This window comes from Mytilus galloprovincialis, chromosome 10, assembly GCF_965363235.1.
Source record: "Mytilus galloprovincialis chromosome 10, xbMytGall1.hap1.1, whole genome shotgun sequence".
NCBI classification, from domain to species: domain Eukaryota; kingdom Metazoa; phylum Mollusca; class Bivalvia; order Mytilida; family Mytilidae; genus Mytilus; species Mytilus galloprovincialis.
In genome coordinates this window covers 63,108,580-63,131,636 of record NC_134847.1, presented here as the reverse complement: position 1 = coordinate 63,131,636, position 23,057 = coordinate 63,108,580, and the positions used below count along the sequence as shown (strand labels likewise).

At 31.4% G+C, this 23,057-nt stretch overlaps 1 protein-coding gene across 3 annotated transcripts in view; it reads left to right on the top strand.

Moving 5' to 3' along the window:
• The window catches only part of LOC143048084 (inositol polyphosphate 5-phosphatase OCRL-like), a 61,512-nt gene that overhangs the window by 17,835 nt on the left and 20,620 nt on the right, over nt 1-23,057 (top strand). For 2 of the 3 annotated variants that reach the window (XM_076221531.1, XM_076221529.1), the window contains 9 exons: nt 5,077-5,287; nt 5,757-5,921; nt 6,353-6,454; nt 8,317-8,431; nt 10,697-10,813; nt 11,375-11,482; nt 12,639-12,709; nt 13,431-13,542; nt 16,994-17,103. In XM_076221531.1, coding sequence (XP_076077646.1) covers nt 5,077-5,287; nt 5,757-5,921; nt 6,353-6,454; nt 8,317-8,431; nt 10,697-10,813; nt 11,375-11,482; nt 12,639-12,709; nt 13,431-13,542; nt 16,994-17,103 — 1,111 coding nt within the window. Of the gene's footprint in view, nt 1-4,028; nt 4,110-5,076; nt 5,288-5,756; nt 5,922-6,352; nt 6,455-8,316; nt 8,432-10,696; nt 10,814-11,374; nt 11,483-12,638; nt 12,710-13,430; nt 13,543-16,993; nt 17,104-23,057 lie in introns of all 3 variants that reach the window. The other variant, XM_076221530.1, reaches the window with a different exon arrangement.

Here is a 23,057-nt window from a genome sequence, read left to right as displayed (position 1 = left end):
ATTAAGAGACAAGAGTGTTACACTCTCAGTAAGATTAAATATCTCAACTCTTGCAAAAAATCCAGGGTGGCTCTACAAAAAAAATCTTAGTCTGCACAACTTGCCAATATTTTCTGGTTGTTTTCAAAACTTTCGTATCTTTGAGAACGAACCACTTTTCAAGCCAATTAGACTGATTTAGTGCATCTAGTGTTTCTAGCCCTGAACATGCATGAAATAGTTCCACCTCTCATCACTTATAACCAATGGATCACCACCAACAACAAACTTTTTCAAATTCATCCCTTTTTAGTCTAGTAATGCATACTGAAATATGTTTCATTAAGGGGGCTCGCGGGTCTAAAGGAATTTTTTTTCTTAATATAGGATTTCGCTACATTTTTTAATAAATGAACTTTAACTTATACTTAATAGAAAAATAAAATAAAAAAATGGGGTCACCGTTCATTTACGATCACAATCTGCCTTCGAAAGAACCATTCACTTATGTAAAAGTACTTTTTTTCTGTTGAACTAATAGGAGAAAAATAGGTAATATCAAAATAAAAAAAGAATTTAATTACAGAAATCGCTAAAATTTTACAATAGTTTAGTTTAAGTACAGCTTATTTGAAAATAATAATAAAAAATATAGGTCACCAATGACTTAAAAAAATATTTCAATTTTAATGCCAAAAAATGACATTTTTGCACCAAAGGGAGATAATTTGGAGCTTTTTATAATGATACATACATTTTAAAAGTCATCTGGGGCCAAAACAAATTGATTTTTATGCAGTTAAGCTGCATTATGCGAGCACCCTAGATTTGTGTTCTATCCAATAAATCCTGAAATACTTGCCATTGTTATTATCTAGCTTGTTACTATGTTATATATAACTAATTGAACACTTTTTTAATACTTTTTATTCTGGATTACAAAAAAAATGACCAGAAAAACCTTAAATGATCGTCGATTTATCCAAAAGTTTTAAAGTTACACATAGGAAGTAGTGCTTATTAAAAATCCTTGTGTAGTTCATTATGACTTGAGCTTTTAGCTAAGATGTCAAAGAACAATTGTATGAAATATTTAATCGCCGAAAATCTCTTAAGACAAGCAGTTTAGATTTCCCAAATGACCAAAGTCGTAGGAATATTGTTTGTCATCAATACGTAGTACAACTACGTCAGTAGTCTATTATATAATTCAACTGTTCATGCTGTTGGCGGCAATTTCAAATTAGAAAAAGAAATTTTCGTAGCTTTTCAATTTGGAGGCAGGTGTGCAAATTAGCGGTGGTCCGCGACCTTCCACTTTTGCAAGCGGAATTTCGACTAGGATAGTTGGTTTCTAGCTACGCCCGACGTAGTCGCCTTACATTTGAAAGAAAATAAGAAATTACTTTGCAAACCTTTTCACCATGTTCACCAAAGTCTCCAATTAAACGAGCTAAAAACTTATTTTTATCATTATTATTCATGACGGCGATGTTCAATTTGTTCAACCGCTAGCTTTATACAGAAAATCGCCGACAAATATTGTATAAATTCGAGTAAAATCCCGTAAAATCGTATCTGATTGACAAAAACAACATTGTAAACACATAACAATGGCGGCCGTGAAGACAAAATTTTACAAAATCGGATCCGATTCCGGAAGCGGATAAGGGTAATTCCGGGTTTGACGATCATTTACAAAATAAATCCAAGCAGGTGAAAAAATACATCTATGCATGGTAAATGAATATAAACACTAGTATTGTAAACCAAAAGATATATGTTAAAGAAAGAAAAAGCAGAAAAATATTTTATTCAGAAACTAAAAATTACTTTTTGATAAATTTTAATTTAAAAATCCAATACAACGTGACAGCTGGGAACAGTATATCTAACGATATACATGTTCATGGTCACAGTCTAAATTTTCTTTATAAATGATAAATGATGATAATGCATGTGAGATGCTTTTAAAGTGTAAACATATTACTGCAATTTCGAGGGGTTATTAGTTTTTTCTCAATTTTGAAGGGTCGATTAAAGTAGCTGAAAGTTTCATTCTTTATTTTCACAAATAATGCAACTATATTATATATACCTTAATGTAAGTAAATCATATGATATATAGGTGGCATTCTTTGAACCACTCTACCCCCTCCTGTTTGATAACTTGGAAACGGTCGAGCTCCCCACCCCTAAACCATATGAGGGGCAGATCCGGGATTTTAGGTTAGGAGGGGCGCAAACTTAAATTTTCGCCGAGCAGAGCGAGGCTAAAAAAAATTGAGGTAAAATTATCGGAATTTTCTTTATTAAGCTGAGAACAACCCATGCTTTTCAAATTTAAGGGGGGTGCAAGCCCGCAACTCTCCCCCGTCTGAATCCGCCCCTGCATATATTCAAGTATAGGACAATATAATAAATAAAAAATGAAATATAGGGGGAGTCACTGGAGTTACCCCACCCCCTCCTGTTTGAGAACTTGGAAACGGTCGAGATCCACACCCCTTAACCATATATATTCATGTTTGTGACAATATGAAAAATCAAATGAAATATAGGAAGAGTCGCTAGGGGTCACCCCACCCCTCCTGTTTTAGAATTTAAAAATGGTCGAGATCCCCATCCCTAAACCATATATATTCATGTATGGGACAATATAACAAATCAGATGAAAGATAGGGGGAGTCCCTGAGGTCACTGTTCACCCTCCTGTTTGAGAACTTGGAAATGGTCAAGATCCTTACCCCTAAACCATATATACTCATGTATGGAACAATATAACAAATCAAATGAAATATAAGGGAAGTCCCTGTGGTCATCCCAACCCTCCTGTTTGAGAACTTGGAAATGGTCGAGATCCCCACACCAAAACAATATATTTTCATGTATGGATCAATATAACTAAGTAAATGAAATATAGGGGGAGTCCCTTGGGTCAGCCTACCCTTCCTGTTTGAGAACTTGGAAACCAATGAGATCCCCACCCCTAAACCATATATATTCATGTATGGGACAATATAATAAATAAAATGAAATGTAGGGGAAGTCCCTAGGGTCACCCTACCCCCAGTGGCGGATCCAGAAATTTTCATAAGTTGGGCCCACTGACTGACCTAAGAGGGGCCCGCTCCAGTCACGCTTCAGTGATTCCCTATATAAGCAACCAAATTTTTTCCCAAAAAGGGGGGGCCAGGCCCCCTGCCCCCTAAATCCTCTGCCTACCCCTACCTGTTTGAGAACTTGAAAACCGTTGAGATCCCCACCCCTAAATTATATATATTCATATGTATGGGACAAAATAACAAATCATTTTAATTTTACATTTACTATGGGCAAGTCAGTCAGACCTCATCTTTGATCCCTGTTGTAGTGAACATTTGTCTGATTCGTGTCTCATAACTTTTGTACTATAGAACACAAACTCAGTTTTCTTTCCAGGGAAACCAGTCCATTCATACTATTACATGTTCATACTACGTCAAATTGAACTTCTAGCAGTCAAATAAAAATCAAGGTTAACTACCAAGTAGAACAACTGCAATCATTGGGAACTTGTACCACTGCAGACTCACCATAAAAAATATACATTGATATATGCATTGCTTTTGAAACCTTGATAACATATAAATTATTTGCCTTAATAAATAAATCATTAGATAAACATGAATTTACTATATGTGAATGTTTAATCTTGAGGCAACATTGCCACAGTTTTCATAATTACGGTTGCCTTGGTTTTTGGTTAACTGCCTTCAGCGCTTACAGCGCTTTGATTTTAATGATTTTTGTACCATACGAAGTAACAACTAATAAAGTAATAAATAAATTTGTAATGAAAAAAAAAAATGTTTATTTTTTTTCTGAAATTTTTTATACCCTCGAGCCTCCTTAATATTTTAGATAAGTAAAGCTTTAAATCTGACATCTTTTTCTTGGAATCTGTTGTCTTACTAAAGAGCTAATTTGTTTTGCCTTCTGCCTTTGCAATTAATATTAATATCTTTTATTGTTGTAATTAATTGAATTATTTTAACTATTGTTTTCAGGATGTAGATCTTGTATAGCACATACTAATACCTTTTCCCCTAAAGCCCATACCTTCAGTTCAATGTTTAGTGTTGCCTCAGGTAATCATTGGAATGGGGAAATGTCCTTTCCAAAACAGTTAGCTTCCTTTTAAACAAGAATTACAATTTATTTGACAATTTGGGGATTTTGTTTGCTATTTACTTTTTTGTTTCAATTATTTTCAGCATGAGACAGACAAAAAAAAATCTTTTATTTAGTCTCATTTGCACTTTAGCTGTTTCAAAGAGATACTGTACTGGTATTTATAACTAAAAGCAGAATAGTGTCAACTTTTCTTTTCATATTTAGCCACAGATATGTTCAAACAATGAAGTAAATCATATGTAATGATTATAGACTTTTGAATTTCACTTTTACAACTTTAATTTTGAACTGCTGAGGTGCAGGTGAGTGTATTTCCATTTGATTGGAAAACATTGAAGAAAATGGAGTTGTAGATTTACACTGAAGTCCTCTTTAATCATTATAATGTAAATTCAGAAATTAATTCTAGGTTTTAAATAATTTTGATAATGGTACTTGATGAGTATCACAATAATAAGAACTTGAACTTATATCAGATACATTACCTGAATGCAGATTTTCCTGAAAACTTTAAAGTTAATCTTTCATTTAACTTTTTTGGTTAGCGTTGCAATAATAAACACACACAAACATTTCTGAATTTACAGGAATTGACATTTGTTTTTGTAGTTAGTTTTAAAACTATACGAAATAGGCTAGATTGATACATACTTGCCACAAAATTCACTTGTAAAAGATTTTACTGATCCTTTATCATGTTAATATCTGCTTAAGACAAATGTATTGTGTTTTGTAAAACTTTTTACTTTTTCAATTGTATTTTATGTTCAAGTTACACAGAAGAAATTTTATTTAAAGCTACATATATCCAAGACATTCATAATAAATTTCTTGTGAAATAGCTTTTAAAAAATGTAAAAATATATAAGCATATTTCAAAATAAACCATGTTATTTATATATGCTATTAACTCCTTTTTAGCACTGACAAAGCCTCCTAGTTTACCAGTAGCGCCACCTAGGAGGATGAGAGCTGTACATATTAGAAATGGACAGAGTTTGCCTCCTCCTGTACCTGACAGACCAAGGAACATGAAGGAGCCGATATCACAGAGAATTACAGACCTGTCAGAGTTGGATCCCCTGAGAAAGGCGGCCAGTAAACAGTCCTTAGATGAGTTAGATATTGATGAGTATGTTATTCCTCATTCTAGGGGCACCTCTCACATTTGGTTTTGAAAGATCATCATCTGGTGGAATACAAAAGAAAATTAGTGTTAAAACGCAAATGTATCATTGATGCTAGAAATGTCAACCAATAAAAAAAAAATAGACTGAAACTTTAAATACTAATAATAATATCATAAAATATGATTAGTGAATTATTTTTTTTCTAAGATTTAGATTTTTTATTTTAATCAATTCAATTTTGAACTTCTCATTCTTATTATCACTTTTCATAAAATAAATCAAAAACATACAGGTCACATGTTATAAGGGAATACAGTGATAAAAAAATTACAATTAGAGGGGAACAACTTCAAAATTGCTATAGATTGAAGAAATGTGTTTTAACCTAAGGTATATAAATATATTAATGAAAAAAATGTTTAAAAATACCTCTCACATTTGTATTAGTAATTGTTGACTTTATTTTGATAGCTTTGGTGGAAGTAGTGAATTTCCAGATGTCCAGAAAATGTTGGGACTGGGTTCCTCAGAACCTTCAACTGAATCTGGTGCTAAACCAGTCAGTGCTAGAGAGACAATAGTCAAATACATGATGAATGAAAGGGAGGTTGAGTTTACAGATATATCAAAATTAAAGTAAGTTTATACAGAAAATATCTATAAAGTATATTTCTGAATAGCATGTTCTTATTTTGATTTTAAATATGACTTTAACTGTAGCAATGACCTCTTCCATAGTCACAAGTTTTTTGTTGAGGTTCTTGTTTACCTACTATGTAGACCAAGAAGGTCCAGTTTATAATTTCTTAAATCATCTATCAAAACATTGTTATATGAAAATGTTATACAGTCTTTAAAGTTTTAAGTTATATTTATTGCAAATTTTACTTGGTCTGTCCATTGAATTACTACAACCTTAACTACTATATACTAAATAATATTTACTGAGTCAGATATTTTTTATATCATGCAGATAATTTTCTTGTACAGGAATTCTCTTCCAGTATTTATTGCTTTGTTATGCAAAAAATTTTGATGTCTAATCTGAACTATTTTCTATTTTACAGAATATTTGTTGGAACTTGGAATACAAATGGCCAGTCCCCTCCAATATCGATAGCTCAGTGGTTACAAGTAGACCCAGAACCTCCAGATATTTATGCTATAGGGTAGGCACATTTAATATAGAGCATTTGTTACATTTTTGTTGCAATTTGCATAGGAACTAATAAACAGATCTGAATAATGCATATCAATCTTTATATTGGTGAGCTATTCCCTGTGTGAAAAATCGCAATCTAATTAAAATTAAATCTGCTCTCCGACATATAAACAACGAGGAGCAAGTGCGGAGATTTAATTTTAATTAGATTGGAAACTTCGTTTTAGATCTGTTACTTATCTACTTCCTGTTTCCCAGATACATGTATGTTCATTACATTAACACATATATAAAACAATTAATTGCATTTTCCTAATAAGTGATCTATGTGAGTGTGTATTTAGTGCAGTAACGTGAAGTTTGCTTACTGTAAAATCAGAAATTAATGCATGTAGTTATAAATGCCAAAAAATGCCAGTTAAATTATTGCAATTTCAGAAAACTCTGCATACATATATAAGTGTATCAGATATCAGAATGTGATGAAAGCCTTGCAAAATTTCCAAATTTACAGTTTTTGGTAGGTTGACCATGAATTCTTTATCACTTATCAGTGGTCTCGTTAGCCCAAAATAGAAGGACGCCGCGCCCTGGGTGCCCTAAGCCGTGCCCTGTGTGCCCTCAGCCGCGCCCTTCTGCCCTGACGCCGTTGTCTGAAAAACCCTTGTGCCGTTTTGGTAAAATTGCCTTTTGTTTCATTGATTTCTTATCAGAAGTTAAATTACATATATGACACCTGGTGATTGCCCCCAGGTAACGAGGTTAATCATGTCATTACAATCAATTATTGTGGATAAGACTTCAAAGGTGTTAATTACTAGGTAATTTAATTAAGACAATGTACCTTTTTGTCATAAATATGATGAATGTGTCGGCATTTTCTTTTCGATCTCCAAGTCACAATGGAAGAGTGTATGAATGAAGACTTTCATGAATTTAGAATTGAATTGAAGTAATCAACTTTGCCTTCACAGAAACATCGTCCATCTCAACTTGTGAGCGACAAGCAGACGTAAACATGTTGGAAATTAATTTTGGAGTTACTTCCCCTGAGAAAGCTTATTACAAAATTGTGCTCCTAAAATATTATCTAGCACTGAAAATAGGAAAAAAATAACCAATTGAATACAAAATTATATAAGAATGTTACCTTAAGGATACTAACTGTCTTTGAACATACAAAAAAAAATATATTGCAATTTATTTTTGATAATCATACTTTTGGCAATCCATGTTTTATACATTCTCAATTAAGAAATATGTATAAATCAATTGTTTGAATGGTGTCAAGCTATCAACTTACAAAAATGGAAGTGTGTAGTTAAACTCTCATCACAAATCAACATGATGAAGCTACACTAAGTAATATATTCCTAAACACAAACAATAAAAAAAGTTTGAGGGCCAAGCTGTAGATGAAAATTTTGAAATACAACTACTCTGTCATGTACATGTATGGTAAACTATGGTAAACTATGAGATATTAGTTTATGTTCTTTCTTTTTGGAAGGAGAGGGGGTGGGGGAGAATAGTAAGTTTATTTTTCCTCTTTTGGTTAATAGTATGAATGTGTATTGCCATGTTACAAATGTATATGAACATGTAGTATGAATGACTTTTCTTATGCAAATTTTATAGAATAAATAATCATAACAACAACTTATGCATCTTTATTGACAATATATACAGTAGAAAAATATGTGAACTTGTGATACACGCAGGGACGTAGACATTAGAAATAAGCAGTGCCTTCTCCTATCATAAAAAAGTGCCCTGCCCTCCACTGGCACCCTGCCCCTTTTGAATTCTAGCTGGAGCACTGCTTATTCTAAACGTAGTTTTAAACTGGTATTTAATTTTTTTTGACAGGTTTCAAGAGCTCGATTTGAGCAATCAAGCATATATATTTAGTGATTCGGCAAAAGAAACTGAATGGCAACATGCTGTAAAGAGTTGTTTACATCCAAAAGGAAGATATAGAAAGGTATATCAGCTATATAAATTCTTAACTGTGTCACAAGAGTATAAATTGATTTATGTGTTACCAGAGTAAGTATTCTTTGCAGTGTCATCATAGTGTGTATTTTTTTCCTTTGTCACCAGAGTATAGTCTTTCCTGTGTCATTGTAATAAGAATCATAGATTGTTACATACATTGAAATTTGAATCCTGGTTTGTTAAACACATTGTTATTAGAGTCCTGGATTGTTTCACAAATTACAATTAGAATCCAAGATTATTAAACACATTGTAATAAGAATTCTTACTTGTTAAACACACTGCAATTAGAATCCTGGATGGTAACACATTGTAATAAGAATCCTGTAATATTGTAACACATATTGTAATTAGAATCCTAGTTACACACATTGCAATAAGAATCCTGGTTTGTTACACACATTGCAAAAATAATCCTGGTTTGTTACACATATTACATTTATCAGACTGGATTATTAAACACATTGTAATAAGAATCCTAGATTGTTACACACATTGCAATTAGAATTCTGGTTTGTTAAACACATTGTAATAAGACCTGGATTTTTACAAACATTTCAATTAGAATCCTGCTTTGTGAAACACATTGTAATTAGAATCCTTGTCTGTTACACACATTGTAATAAGAATCCTAGATTGCAATACACATTGTAAAAAGAATCCTGGATTGTTATACACATTGTAATTAGAATCCTGGATTGTTATACACATTGAAATAGGAATCCTGGATTGTTATACATGTTATACACATTGTAATTAGAATCCTGGATTGTATACACATTGTAATAAAATCCTGGGTTGTTACACACATTGCTATAAGAATCCTAGATTGTTATACACATTGTAATAAGAATCCTGGATTGTTATACACATTGTAATTAGAATCCTGGATTTTTACAAAAATTGCAATTAGAATCCTGCTTTGTGAAACACATTGTAATTAGAATCCTGGATTGTAAAACATGTTATACGCATTGTTATTAGAATCCTGGATTGTATACACATTGTAATAAAAATCCTGGGTTGTTACACACATTGCTATAAGAATCCTAGATTGTTATACACATTGTAATAAGAATCCTGGATTGTTATACACATTGTAATTAGAATCCTGGATTTTTACAAAAATTGCAATTAGAATCCTGCTTTGTGAAACACATTGTAATTAGAATCCTAGATTGTAAAACATGTTATACGCATTGTAATTAGAATCCTGGATTGTATACACATTGTAATAAAAATCCTGGGATATTATACAATTGTTATAAGAATCCTAGATTGTTATACACATTGTAATAAGAATCCTGGATTGTTATACACATTGTAATTAGAATCCTGGATTGTTGTACACATTGTAATAAGAATCCTGGATTTTTACAAAACATTGCAATTAGAATTGCTTTGTGAAACACATTGTAATTAGAATCCTTGTCTGTTACACGCATTGTAATTAGAATCCTTGTCTGTTACACGCATTGTAATAAGAATCCTAGATTGTGATACACATTGTAATAAGAATCCTGGATTGTTATACACATTGTAATTAGAATCCTGGATTGTTATTCACATTGTAATAGGAATCCTTGATTGTTATACACATTGTAATTAGAATCCTGGATTGTTATACATGTTATATACATTATAATTAGAATCCTGGATTGTATACACATTGTAATAAAAATCCTGGGTTGTTACACACATTGTTATAAGAATCCTAGATTGTTATACACATTGTAATAAGAATCCTGGATTGTTATACACATTGTAATTAGACCCCTGGATTGTATACACATTGTAATAAAAATCCTGGGTTGTTACACACATTGTTATAAGAATCCTAGATTGTTATACACATTGTAAAAAGAATCCTGGATTGTTATACACATTGTAATTAGAATCCTGGATTGTTATACACATTGTAATTAGAATCTTGGATTGTTACACACATTGTTATAAGAATCCTAAATTGTTATACACATTGTAAAAAGAATCCTGGATTGTTATACACATTGTAATTAGAATCCTGGATTGTTATACACATTGTAATTAGAATCTTGGATTGTTATACACAATGCAATTAGAATCCTGGATTGTAATACACATTTTATTTAGAATCCTGAATTGTTATACACATTGTATTTAGAATCCTGGATTGTTATACACATTGTAATTAGAATCCTGGGTTGATACAGACATTGTAATTAGAATCTTTGTTCATTACACAAATAGTAATTAATTATTTTTATTGTAGGTTAAATTAGTTAGATTGATTGGAGTTATGCTGATAGTATATGTTAATGAAAAGCATTCAAATAAAGTACATTTTATAGATTCTGACACTGTAGCTACTGGCATTATGGGAATTATGGTAAGGCAAACATGTTTTTTTTTTATATAGGTACATATACAAAAAAAGGAGATGTGGTATGATTGCCAATGAGACAACAGTAGCCAACCGTACAGCCTTTCGACAATGAGATAAACCCATACCAAATATCATGGGCATTAAAAGGCCAAACATGCAAAATTTGAAACAATGCAATTGTGAATTGAAAAAAAACTAGTAGCATATTTATAAACACATATGTCAGACTTGAACTAACCTCAACCAATTAATATCTGGCTCCTGACTTGTGACAGGAACATATAAAATGTGGGGGAGCAGGGGGAGGGCTGAAGGTACCTCCGTTCTCTAACATGGGACAATGAACACATGAATAAACCATTCAAACCAATAAACTACAAACTGAAAACAAATACAGAAACAGCAAGAAAAGTCAACCACTGAATTACAGGCTCCTGGGATATGTTTTAATGTAAATAAATATATTAATTGTAATGATTTTATCTAAATTAGGGAAATAGGTTTTTTGAAGGTTAGGATATTTATGAAATTATATCTGTAACTAAATGATTCTCTATTTTGTAGGGGAATAAAGGTGGTGTTGGAGTACGTTTTACCATAGAAAGTACCTCTATATGTTTTCTATGTTCACATCTAGCAGCTCATCAGGATGAATTAGAACGAAGAAATCAGGTGGGGTATTATTTACTTTCAGTATATTTTACAGAAAGTAAAAATAAATGTATTTATATCTACAATTGATATTTATATTATGAAGACTTTGAAACACTCAAGGAAGTCAATTTTACAAAGAGTTTGCCTATTTTATATTGGAAACAGTGTAGTCTCCCCCTGCCCCTTCCCCTCATAAATGCAAAACATCAGATTTTTCTTCCCTTATAATTTGAAAATTTTAAATTTTGTTCAATTTCCTATTGTTATATGAAATAAGAAGATGTAGGATGATTGCTAATTAGACAACTTTCCAATAGAGATGAAACGAAGTAATGTGAATTCATTATTATTCGTGGGATAACAATTTTCGTGGTTTTCATTGGTACAAGTGAACCACGAAATTTAAATGTTCAACAAATCACAAATTTGCTATTGAGTTGTATACAGACTTAGACGTAACCACGAAATAAATAAAAAACAATAAAAATGCAAGATTTCCACGATCCATGAAAATAGAATAAATGAATCCACATTAGATATTAGCAACTACAGTTCTTATACAGTACCAACATCAATACAGTATATACCATGCTATAATAAAATTAACGGTACCAATTTTCTTGCACCAGATGCGCATTTCGACAATACATGTCTCTTCAGTAATGCTCCTGGCCAAAATATTTGAAATCCAAAGCTTATATAAAAGATGAAGAGCTATAATCCAAAAGGTCCAAAAAAGTATACCCAAATCCGTGAAAGGAATCAGAGCTTTGCATGAGGGAGATACATTCCTTAATTTATAACAATAAGTTGAGTCAATTCACAGTAATATTATAATAATTTCTATCAAAGACCCTGAGATGACACAATGTCCAACAATTCAAAAGAGAAAACTAATGTCCTGGTTTAGGATTAAAAGCAACAAGGGAAATCCACCGAATTATAGATTTGTTCTTGAACATTTATTCAATTGGCCAAGGTAAGACAATGCTTTTGAAATTACATTCCTTATATATTAAGGATTTTCAATTATATGTGAAACTCTGATCAACTTCTGACATACTTCATAATTTTAGATCAGTGGATGCTTTTGTATGGTTATATCTATTCTCATCACACGGAAACTGAAAGAAATAAAACATGTTTAATTTAATATATATTTTGTTTATTGTAGGATTATCGAGACATATCATCTAAAATGCGATTTAAACAGTTTGTCCCTCCATTAACTATTGATGAGCATGAGTAAGTATTGTCATTTAAATGCTCTTAAAAAAATTAAAGATGTTAGAAGAACTTTTTGAAAGGATCTTTGGTTCTAGATAAGTTGTAGCTTCTCTTAAAGGAATAATGTTATTATCAATTTTTATTTTGAGAGAAAAGATGTGTAAGAATGATCAGAATAGTTGCCCTATATTGTCTCTAAAAATGTAGAATATAATATAAGTTATTTCCCTTTATTTGGTAAAGGTAGTACATGATAGTGACAACAAGGCAAAATTACCTTAAACTTTACAGAATTGATGATACCCTCAATAAACAATTTCATTTGATATATAAAAGGGGGCAAACAAGTTGGTAGTTCCAATATGGGACTGAAATATTTATCTCTGGAACCAAAATACCAGTGTTAACTAATAGACATTGACACATTTTCTTATTTAGTTTTAACCCAAGAACCAATGGTTTGCAATATACTGGATTGATGATTTTGAGACATCTACAAACAGTCTTTGTTTAATGTTTATTTACTGCCAACAGTAATGGTAGCATTCTTGTCAAGTAGTTCACATTAAAACTCAATTAAAACTATCATTTTAACTTCTTTTATGAAATAACATGGAAAGTGGGATGAAAAATATGACAGAAAATGCAATAAAAGAACATACTTGTGAATCAATATTACATAATACACATTGATTAAAGTTGACAATACAGACTTGTTTATACTGTTATTATTTTTCAGGTTAGTTTTCTGGCTCGGTGATTTAAACTATAGATTAAATGATTTAGACATAGATACAGTAAAATCAATGATCAAGAATTCCAAGTTAAAAGATCTGATGTCTTATGACCAGGTACAGGCTATATATAGAAATACAGCTTTTTTGTATTGTGTTACAAAGTTATTTTAACAGACAACAATCAAGCAATTAAGTCGTATCATGAAAATAGAGATATAAGAAATTACTGTTATTGATAAGTGGAGAAATGATTGGATTTTTTTTTTTACAAATGAAATATTTCCATATAACAAATAGTAACTGTTATACTTTTATTGTAAATATTGTAAAGATTCCCTCTTTAAGTTATACTATCACGATACCAGCTACTAAGTTTATAAGGACAGAAACATTAAGCATAACATAGATTCATAATTTAGATATGAAAAACCTTATAAGATTAACCAGTATCAATGACCTCTTTATAAAGAAATGTCTAGCGTAGAAAGGCTGATATAGTTCGCACTGGTACATAGTCCGCACCCCCTTCTCCCCATGAAATTTTAGGTAAAAAAACTTTTTGTAACTGTTAGAAAAGGTCTAATGAAACTCCGATAATTTCAAATCCTGTGCCGTTGTTTGCGGCATTTTCTTGGAAAACACTGTTTTCCATCATCAAACAGCAGCTGAAACTGCTTGTAAATGATTCTATAGAACGCTTCATGATTGTTAAAATAAGTTTAATTCACTTAAAAAACAATTTAGAAACTTGTATATGTTTAAACAGGAAGTTTAAAAAGCATGTGAAAAAGAAAAAATTAACCGGTGAGAGTCGAAATCTGTACATAACAGATATCACTATAATTCGACTTTGAAAGTAAAACAGTTCCCTCCTTTTGTAAAACAGTCTTAAATATATCTATCACATTAATGTTTGAATAGTCTTAAGCTAACACAAATCATATTAGTCAGTATAAAACACCAAAACGGAACGAACAATAACCGATTACGTTTTGTAGTTTACAAGTTCTAAGCTGTGTTACAGTTGTCTTTTCACCATGTTTGTATCATTTCAATCAAGCAGATACCAGTTTATTTCAACCAATAGATATAGGAAGAGAACTCTCCATCCAAATAACAATTTAAAAAAAGTAAACAATTATAGGTCAATGTACGGCTTCAACACGGAGCCTTCGCTCACACCGGACAACAAGCTATAAAGGGCCCCAAAATTACTAGTGTAAAACCATTCAAACGGGTGCATTGAAAAGAAACGAGAAATTTGTAATGGAAGGTTTAGTTTTTGTCGAGCCTCAAAAGTCACAGAAAGCTCGACATAGGAATAGTGATCTGGAGGTGGCTATGGCGGCTACGACAGCTACGGTGGCGGCGTTAGCTAACTTCTTAAACACTTTATATTTAAGAAGGTTGAAGACCTGGACACTTCATACTTTGTAATATGGATGCCTCATGTTACGAAGTTTCCGTCAGTCAAAAAGTTAAAATCTTTTGTAATGTAAAATTCTCTCTTATTATAAGTTAAAGGATAACTATATTTGGTATGTGCGTACCTTGCAAGGTCCTCATGCCCGTCAGACAGATTTCACTTGACCTCGACCTCATTTCATGGATCAGTGAACAAGGTTAAGTTTCGGTGGTCAAGTCCATATCTCAGATACTATAAGCAATAGGTCTAGTATATTCGGTGTATAGAAGGACTGTAAGGTGTACATGTCTCACTGGTAGGTGTCATCTGACTTTGACCTGATTTTCATGTTACAGTGGTTATAGTTCAGTTTTTGAGTTTTGGTCTTTTTTTTCTAATACTTTATGCAATAGGTCAACTATATTTGGTGTATGGAAATATTTTATGATCTATATGTCAGTCGTGAAGGTTTTATTTGACCTTGACCTCATTTTCACGGTTCAGTGGTTATAGTTAAGTTTTTGAGTTTTGGTCTATTTTTCTTATACTTTATGCAATAGGTCTACTATATTTGGTGTATGGAAGGACTGTTAGGTGTACATGTCCGACTGGTAGGTTAAGTTAAGGTCATCTGACCTTGACCTCATTTTCATGGTTCAGTGGTTATAGTTAAGTTTTTGAGTTTTGGTCTTTTATCTAATACTTTATGCAATAGGTCAACTATATTTGGTATGTGAAAATATTTCAATATCTATATGTCAGTGGCGTAGGTTTTATTTGACCTTGACCTCATTTTCACGGTTCATTGCTCAGTGTTAAGATTTTGTGTTTTGGTCTGTTTTTCTTAAACTATAAGCAATAGGTCAACTATGTTTGTTGAATGGGAGAATTCTTAGCTGTACATGTCTGCCTGGCATGGTTCATCTGACCTTGACCTCATTTTAATGGTTCGTTGGTCAATGTTTAGTTTTCTTGGTTAATGTTAAGTTTATGTGAGAGTTGCAATAAAGCTTTCTTATAGTTAGGACTATCAATATAATATCAATGATTAGTAAAGAAGGCGAGACACTTCAGCGTGAGCACTCTTATTATATTTATCAGTTATAATTTGATATTGAATAGAAATAACTTATTAATATGGATGAGTTAAAATTACTGTTTGAAAAATGATAAGAGCGCTCTCTACAATATCAATAACAAAGATGGCAGAACGTAAACAAACCACCTCGCCGGCGAAATTGAAATGTTTCTCTTATTTCTTGCTTATTGTACTCTATAGTCCGCACCCTGTCTGGAAGGTCCAATTTTGGAGAATAAAACCGCGGACTATACAAGCCATTCTACTGTATACTTTATAGAAAATAACTTTCATAGAGTTCACATTTCAGAATTTCAAAAATTAATAGCCAGTTGATAAGGTTTTATTTTCACATATATCGTGTCCTTGATTATGAATTTTCATTACATTTATTGTGAAATTAGCAAAAATAGAAAGAAAAAAAAATTTGTACTTAAGCAGGGTGTCACAAAACAACAAAGTCATTGTAAAAGAAATCATCCTCAAAATCAATTAAGGTAGAACAAAAGTTTTTGACATTAACTTTTAAATAGATATTTAGAAGCTTTTCTAAGATCTCCAATTACAATGTTTTCTTCTAACACATGGAATAACATTGAATCCCTAGAAAAGATTGACAGGTGTTATGATGTTTTCTTGGGAAAGACACAACCAATGAAAGTAAATGCTCTCTCCTAAAGTCTTTTGAGATACAGCTGCTTTTTCTAATAGTTTTCATACTTTACAGAACCAAGACATAGCGATTGTACATTCCTCCAAAGTTGTCAACATTTAGGTTTAGTCTGTGGTTTAAGTTTTTGTTTTCATGAAAAACTTGGTCAAAGTATAGCTGAATTTTATGAAACTTTGAAAGAAGGCTTTTCATCATCTATTGCCAAATTTTGAAACTTTTTTTTCTATATTTGAATTTTGGTAATTAACATTAAGATGCAGCTGAGGATAAAGTTTATTAGACATCAATAACAATGTTCAATTTTCTAAATGAAACTTTGACACCAGCCTTTTGAGGAAATAATCACAAAATATATATTTTTTATATACAAATCATCAAAGAAATGTAATCATGTATTTTGTTTTTCCAGCTTCATAGGCAGTTAGGAAGAACAGAAGTATTTAAAGGTTACTCTGAAGCTGAAGTAACATTTCAGCCCACATATAAATATGATATCAACAGTGATGACTGGGATTCCAGGTGGGTACATAGAATTGCTAAGCTGTCATTTAATCTAATAAGTACTCATTATCAGGTTGTCTGCTATATGTCTAAATATGAAGCCCTGTATTTGCGTCTTTGAAGTGTTTTCTTTGTTTCACCAGAAAACCGGAAGATGACTTGATAAGTTCGTATTAAACTTATCAATGTTGGTTAAAACATCATGACGTGGCTGATATGTCAGAGTCAAAGTTATTAAGGCTGGGTCAACCTACATTGTATTTAACGTCACAAAGCTGTGATATGCAATTTTACTAAGAGCTGAGCAGAGTGATATAGACAGTGGGATAGCCAATAATACCAAATACTGATTTAAATTCCCATATTTTGAAAAAGAGGAGGAGTTTGTAGTTATATTCATGTTCCTGCAAGTTTTAACCAATTAAGCTTCACTTAAATTAATTAACTTGGGCGTGAAGAAGCCTGAATGCTTGAGACATATTTAGTGGTTTACTGGCATAAATTATCCTGATACTATGATTTACTATGAAGAAGAAGAGGATGATACAGTAACTATGGTCATTTGTATGTGTTAAAGCCTCATTGGATTGCCACTGCTTTGTAGATGTTCTACAAACTTAAATATCTCAATCACTTAGAAATTTAATGTGAAAATTAGTTGCAGATTAATTACCTGAAATAGATTGCATTATCATTCTTTTAAAGAAATTGTATGAATATTTTTATGTAAATAAAAATGTAAACAATGATATGTATACTCCTCCATCTGCATCTTTTGTGGCTGTGAAATATTTTATTTTAAGTTCAAGAATGTTTTCATCATTTCATGACCTCTTCTCACAGAATACAGCATCAAATCAACATGAGAACTTTTTTCCTGAAGTTATACATTTTTATTTACATCAAAATTTTCATACAATTTCTTTTATTGTGACAATTCAATCAGGGGGTAATGATTAATTACCCTGCCATTTAAGATCTTTTGTAGTTGCTAATGACACTTTGTTGGAATGCTAGATACGGCACAGGACGTTTGCGCTTTTTCAGAGGACATTTGCGCTTTTATTTTTGGACACTTGCACTTCAAATCATAGGACATTTTTAGCTTGATATCTGAAACCCAAGGAAAAAAAAATAGCTTTTGTTATCTGTTTTGACTGGTATTTCGACCATATTTCAAATAAATAATTATGTTTCTCAATTCTGGGGTGCCTGTTCATCAATATCACAAATCTTAATGTAATTCACTAACTGTTGTTAAATGAGCTATTCAAAAAAGAAAAAAAGAAATAAATAGCAGAATCAGTAAGAAGAACTGTTCATTAAAGTGGGCATGGAAGGATTCTGCACCATTTATTGTGTTAATGACAAATATAAGTTAAATTCATCTACGTAATATTACTTCTCATTAAAATTACAGGTGGAAGACTATAGGTAAAAAGCGCAAATGTCCAGTCAATTTAATACATGTGAATCAAAATTTAAAGCGCAAATGTCCATAGTATTTGATGCGCAAATGTCCTATCGTTTTACAGGTAAAAAAGCGCAAACGTCCTGTGCCAGCTAGATACCATGTCATTAAAAACAAAGTAGTTTTCTGTGTGAGCCTCAGGATAAAATTTAAACAAAATACTGTCCAATTCCTTGTTATGCAAATTCTTGAATCTTCAGATAGATTTTTCTCTTGTAAATAAGATTGATATGTCCTTGCACTAAAATCTGTTGTTTGTCAAGTATTTTTAGAGACCTTTTGTATAAAAATCTTCTTAATTTCCTAAATTTTTAACAATGAAAAGTGTTTTTGAGTAGCTGCTTCTGCAAATCCTGCAATACTTTGTTGCAGAAAACTAAACTGTTGTCTGCTAGAGTGTAATAAATTTATGAGGAGAGCACTGACTGGTTCATATTCATTAGGTCTTCTATTGAAAACAGATTGTTTTATACATCCCTTTGTTCACAAGAGTTCCCTGTTTTTTATATAAAGGTAAATGAATAGTGTTCTTATGTTTATGTAAAGTTTGTGTTCCAGCAGCCTAGTTTACATACAAGTTTAAACAATCATATTTAAGTATTTGTAGATATACAAATCATACAAACATTATAATGATGAAAACTTTTTAGCTCTTCTGGCCTAAAGGGCCAATGTGAGCTTCTACCAAAGTATGTTGTACTCAAACGTTCATTAACTATTATAAAAATTATCTCCTTTAACCAAACATGGCCACATTTATTATGAGGGTATCTAACAGGTCAGGTGACATTTTAATGAACTTGTCAGTGGTCTTTACAGAGGAGTTACTGCCCTTCAGTGATGGTTTTAACACATTTTTCACAAAAACAAATGTGGAGTCATTTATTTTCGTGGGTTTATTTTTTCGTGGATTGCTGAAAACTTACATATTCCTGGTGATTTTGCTAATATCTGTATATAAAGCCCATTGAAAATATATTATTCATTGAACATTTGAATTCTTGGTTCACCTCTACCCACAGAAATTGGTATCCAATGAATAATAATAAATCCACAGTAAGCAATACTGGTTCAACAAAATTTTATAGATTTTATTAACGAATAATGTTATAGTCTAAAATGTGAAAGACTGTCCATTGATGAAGATGTATATGGACAATATGGTTTCTTTAGGGGCTGTAGTTGAAATATTAGGGTTTGTCAGGTTTACGGAACATTGAAATATAATAGTTCTAGTTGGGATTGATGACAGGTCACATATTCTTATTGAATAAAGAATTTGGTAAAATCATTAAATATTAAACTTAGAACATTTAAGCAATAGATTTTATGTTGCAATATAAAGATAACATAAGTATGCTCAGAGGAGCTTATTATATTTTGGCAATAAGAGGAAACAAGAATATTTGTTGATATACTGTGGATTCATTACTGGGATACCAATTTTCATTGATTTCCTGGTTACAGATGAAATGAATGTTCAACTAAGTACAAATTTTCTAAAGGCTTGTATGTAGACCTTAATAAAACCACAAAATCAACTATCCACAAAAATACAAAGTTTCGTCATTCCACGAAAATAGGTTCCCAGAAAATACTAATGTATCCATAGTAAATTGTCTCTCAAGTATTATTGATCAAATAATTAAAAACACTCAAAAATGTATGACCTTGTAAATGGTACTGGTGGCTGTGTTAATTTGATACTTTCCTGTGTTAATGGGAAAACTGATCGTTTAGTAAAATTATTATTTCCTTTATCATTGACTTTTAATAAGTAACGTTTTTGTGTTACATTTTCTTATTCAGGTTATATTTTTTTTTATCCTTTTGATGTTTGGCATTATGTGCATTACCTCAAGACCTTAACCTTCGACGTCAAGATGAAATATTATTAGTACACCAAGACAATATTTTACTTTTTGCAATGCAAAATCTTTCTATTTCCTTAGCCTTTGTTGCTTATAACCAGTCCCAGTTGTTAGATATCAAAGAAACTGTTCACATTTTACACCACTAAACCATATATTTTCTTCATGTATTAATTCTATTGATAAACCTTGTGTCATTCTTGGTCATGCAATTGAAATGAAAGCAGTTCAATTCCAATCCCTAAACTACATATGTTGAATACTTTCATTTGTCCTGACATGAAATACTAGTACCCCAATGAATTCTTCTATAGGGTCATGCAAAAGCACCCTAATATGAGTAATTGAAAATATCTAGTTCCCTTTATATATTCTAAATGCCATGACAGTCATAGGCAGACTTGGGGTCAATTACATTGGAATGTAATTAATTAAATTACACATTACATTGCAAAAATGATCAATTACACTAATTACACATTACATAGTTTTTGAAATATAATTAATTAAATTACAATTACTTTACTAAAGTAATTAATTAAATTACACATTACATTTTATCATAAATTTTTTTTAACAATATTATACATGTATATAAAATCCATGTGTAAAATATGCATGACGTACCGATAAGCATAGTTTAAGCCTTGCATTTGATAATCATTAGTTATTTTAATGTTTTGTCATTTAGTCTGCATATCTCTGGTCTGAACACTTTGACAGCAGTTCTAAAGTTTTTTGACAGGAGCTTATGCGGCAGATATTGCTTGATCAGAACATGGAAGTTCCATGATTAGAAGATGTGTTGATAGGAGAGGGAATTTGTTCATAATTACTTGCCAATACATTAAGGGGTATTTTGACATTCATTTAAATAAAACAGAAATTATAAATAATTTTTTTTTTTTTTTTTTTTTTACTTTAAAGATATTAAACAGTGTGCTTGTCACAATATTGAAAATAATTTTTAGTACAAACTATGTACATAATGTCTAAATATTAGCAATACATGTATTTCACTAATTAGATAAAAATACATGTAAAAGTGGCATTGTCCCTTGACATTTTAATCTGATTAATTGCTGTTTGTTTTTACAGCTATTGATTTTTATTTCTATAATCCTTTTGTGTATTCTAATTTGACAAAATGATTGTGTGCAGTGATTTTAAATTCTAATTACTTGTATAAGAAAAAAAATTCACTGTGACACATTTTTTTGGTTTTGTTTAACAAGGTGGTTAATAACTTATCAATCTATTTAGTTAACAAAGATCTTTCTAAAAAACTGAACAACACATATATATAAATATTCTCACATTTTTATTTAATTATAAGACTATTGAGAGAAAAAAATTCTGTAGGTCAAATAAATAATATAAAAACTTCAAAACAAATTACAGACTTCATATATTAAAGAAGTATGTGATATCAATATTTTAAAAGTAAATATAATTTAACAATTTATATTATTAAACACAAATCCTTATCTTTAACACAATAAAAGTACATGTAATTGAAATGTAATTCACAAGTAATTGAGCATTACATGCTTTTTTCAATGTAATTAATTAAATTACCATTACATGTAATTAAAAAAATGCTTAATTACACATTACATTCAATTACATGGAGAATTGTAATGCATTACACTTAATTACCATTACATTTTCAATTACCCCATCCCTGGTAATAGGTGAAGGGAGAATACAAGATTAAGCCCAGGTTCCCACTAGTTATAATTGTTTATCATATACTTAGCATTGATATGATAGCTTTTGCATATGTGTAATGAGCGGAAGTACACAAGCCATAATTTCCCACCCGGGCTGATAACCCATATCAGGTGCATCTCGTGCACAAAACCTATAATAGTGCCTATCGTGCAAGTTACTTCCGGTGTTTCCGGTATCGGTTGTTTACTTTTCCATTGTGACGTCAGATTGACAATTGTAGTGCATTTTTGTCTCGCCTTGACAGAGTTTGGCATGATTTGCTTACTTTACATGTATTAGTTTGTGATTAGGTCAGTTTATGGGGAACCACTAGTGGTAGGTCAATGATAATTGGTAAGCAGATGTATTACCATTGCCACATCTCATTGCCATGGAGATTATTTGTCTCCGCCCCCTCAGTCATGGTCTATTGACTTTGAATGATTTGCTTACTTTACATGTATTAGTTTGTGATTAGTTCAGTTTATGGGGAACCACTAGTGGTAGGTCAATGATAATTGGTATGCAGATGTATTAGTATTGACACATCTCATTGTCATGGAGATTATTTGTCTCCACCCCTCAGTCATGGTCTATTGACTTTAAATGGTTTGCTTACTTTACATACATGTTTTAGTTTGTGATATTTAAAGGTCAATTGATTGGGATTCACTGATTATAAAGATTTCACCACCTTGCAAGGTTTATAAATTCGGTGGTGTAACACAATCAGTTATAACTTGCTTGAAAGATTAGCAATCATATGATATCTCATCAACAGTCTATTTTGGAGTGTAACCGAATTCTCAAAGACATTTTAAAACATTCTTGCATTGTACTATAATTGACAATACTTCATCTCAACAAGAAAAGCATTTCTATGGAAACATCTATCTAACAGTATTATATTAGAGTTT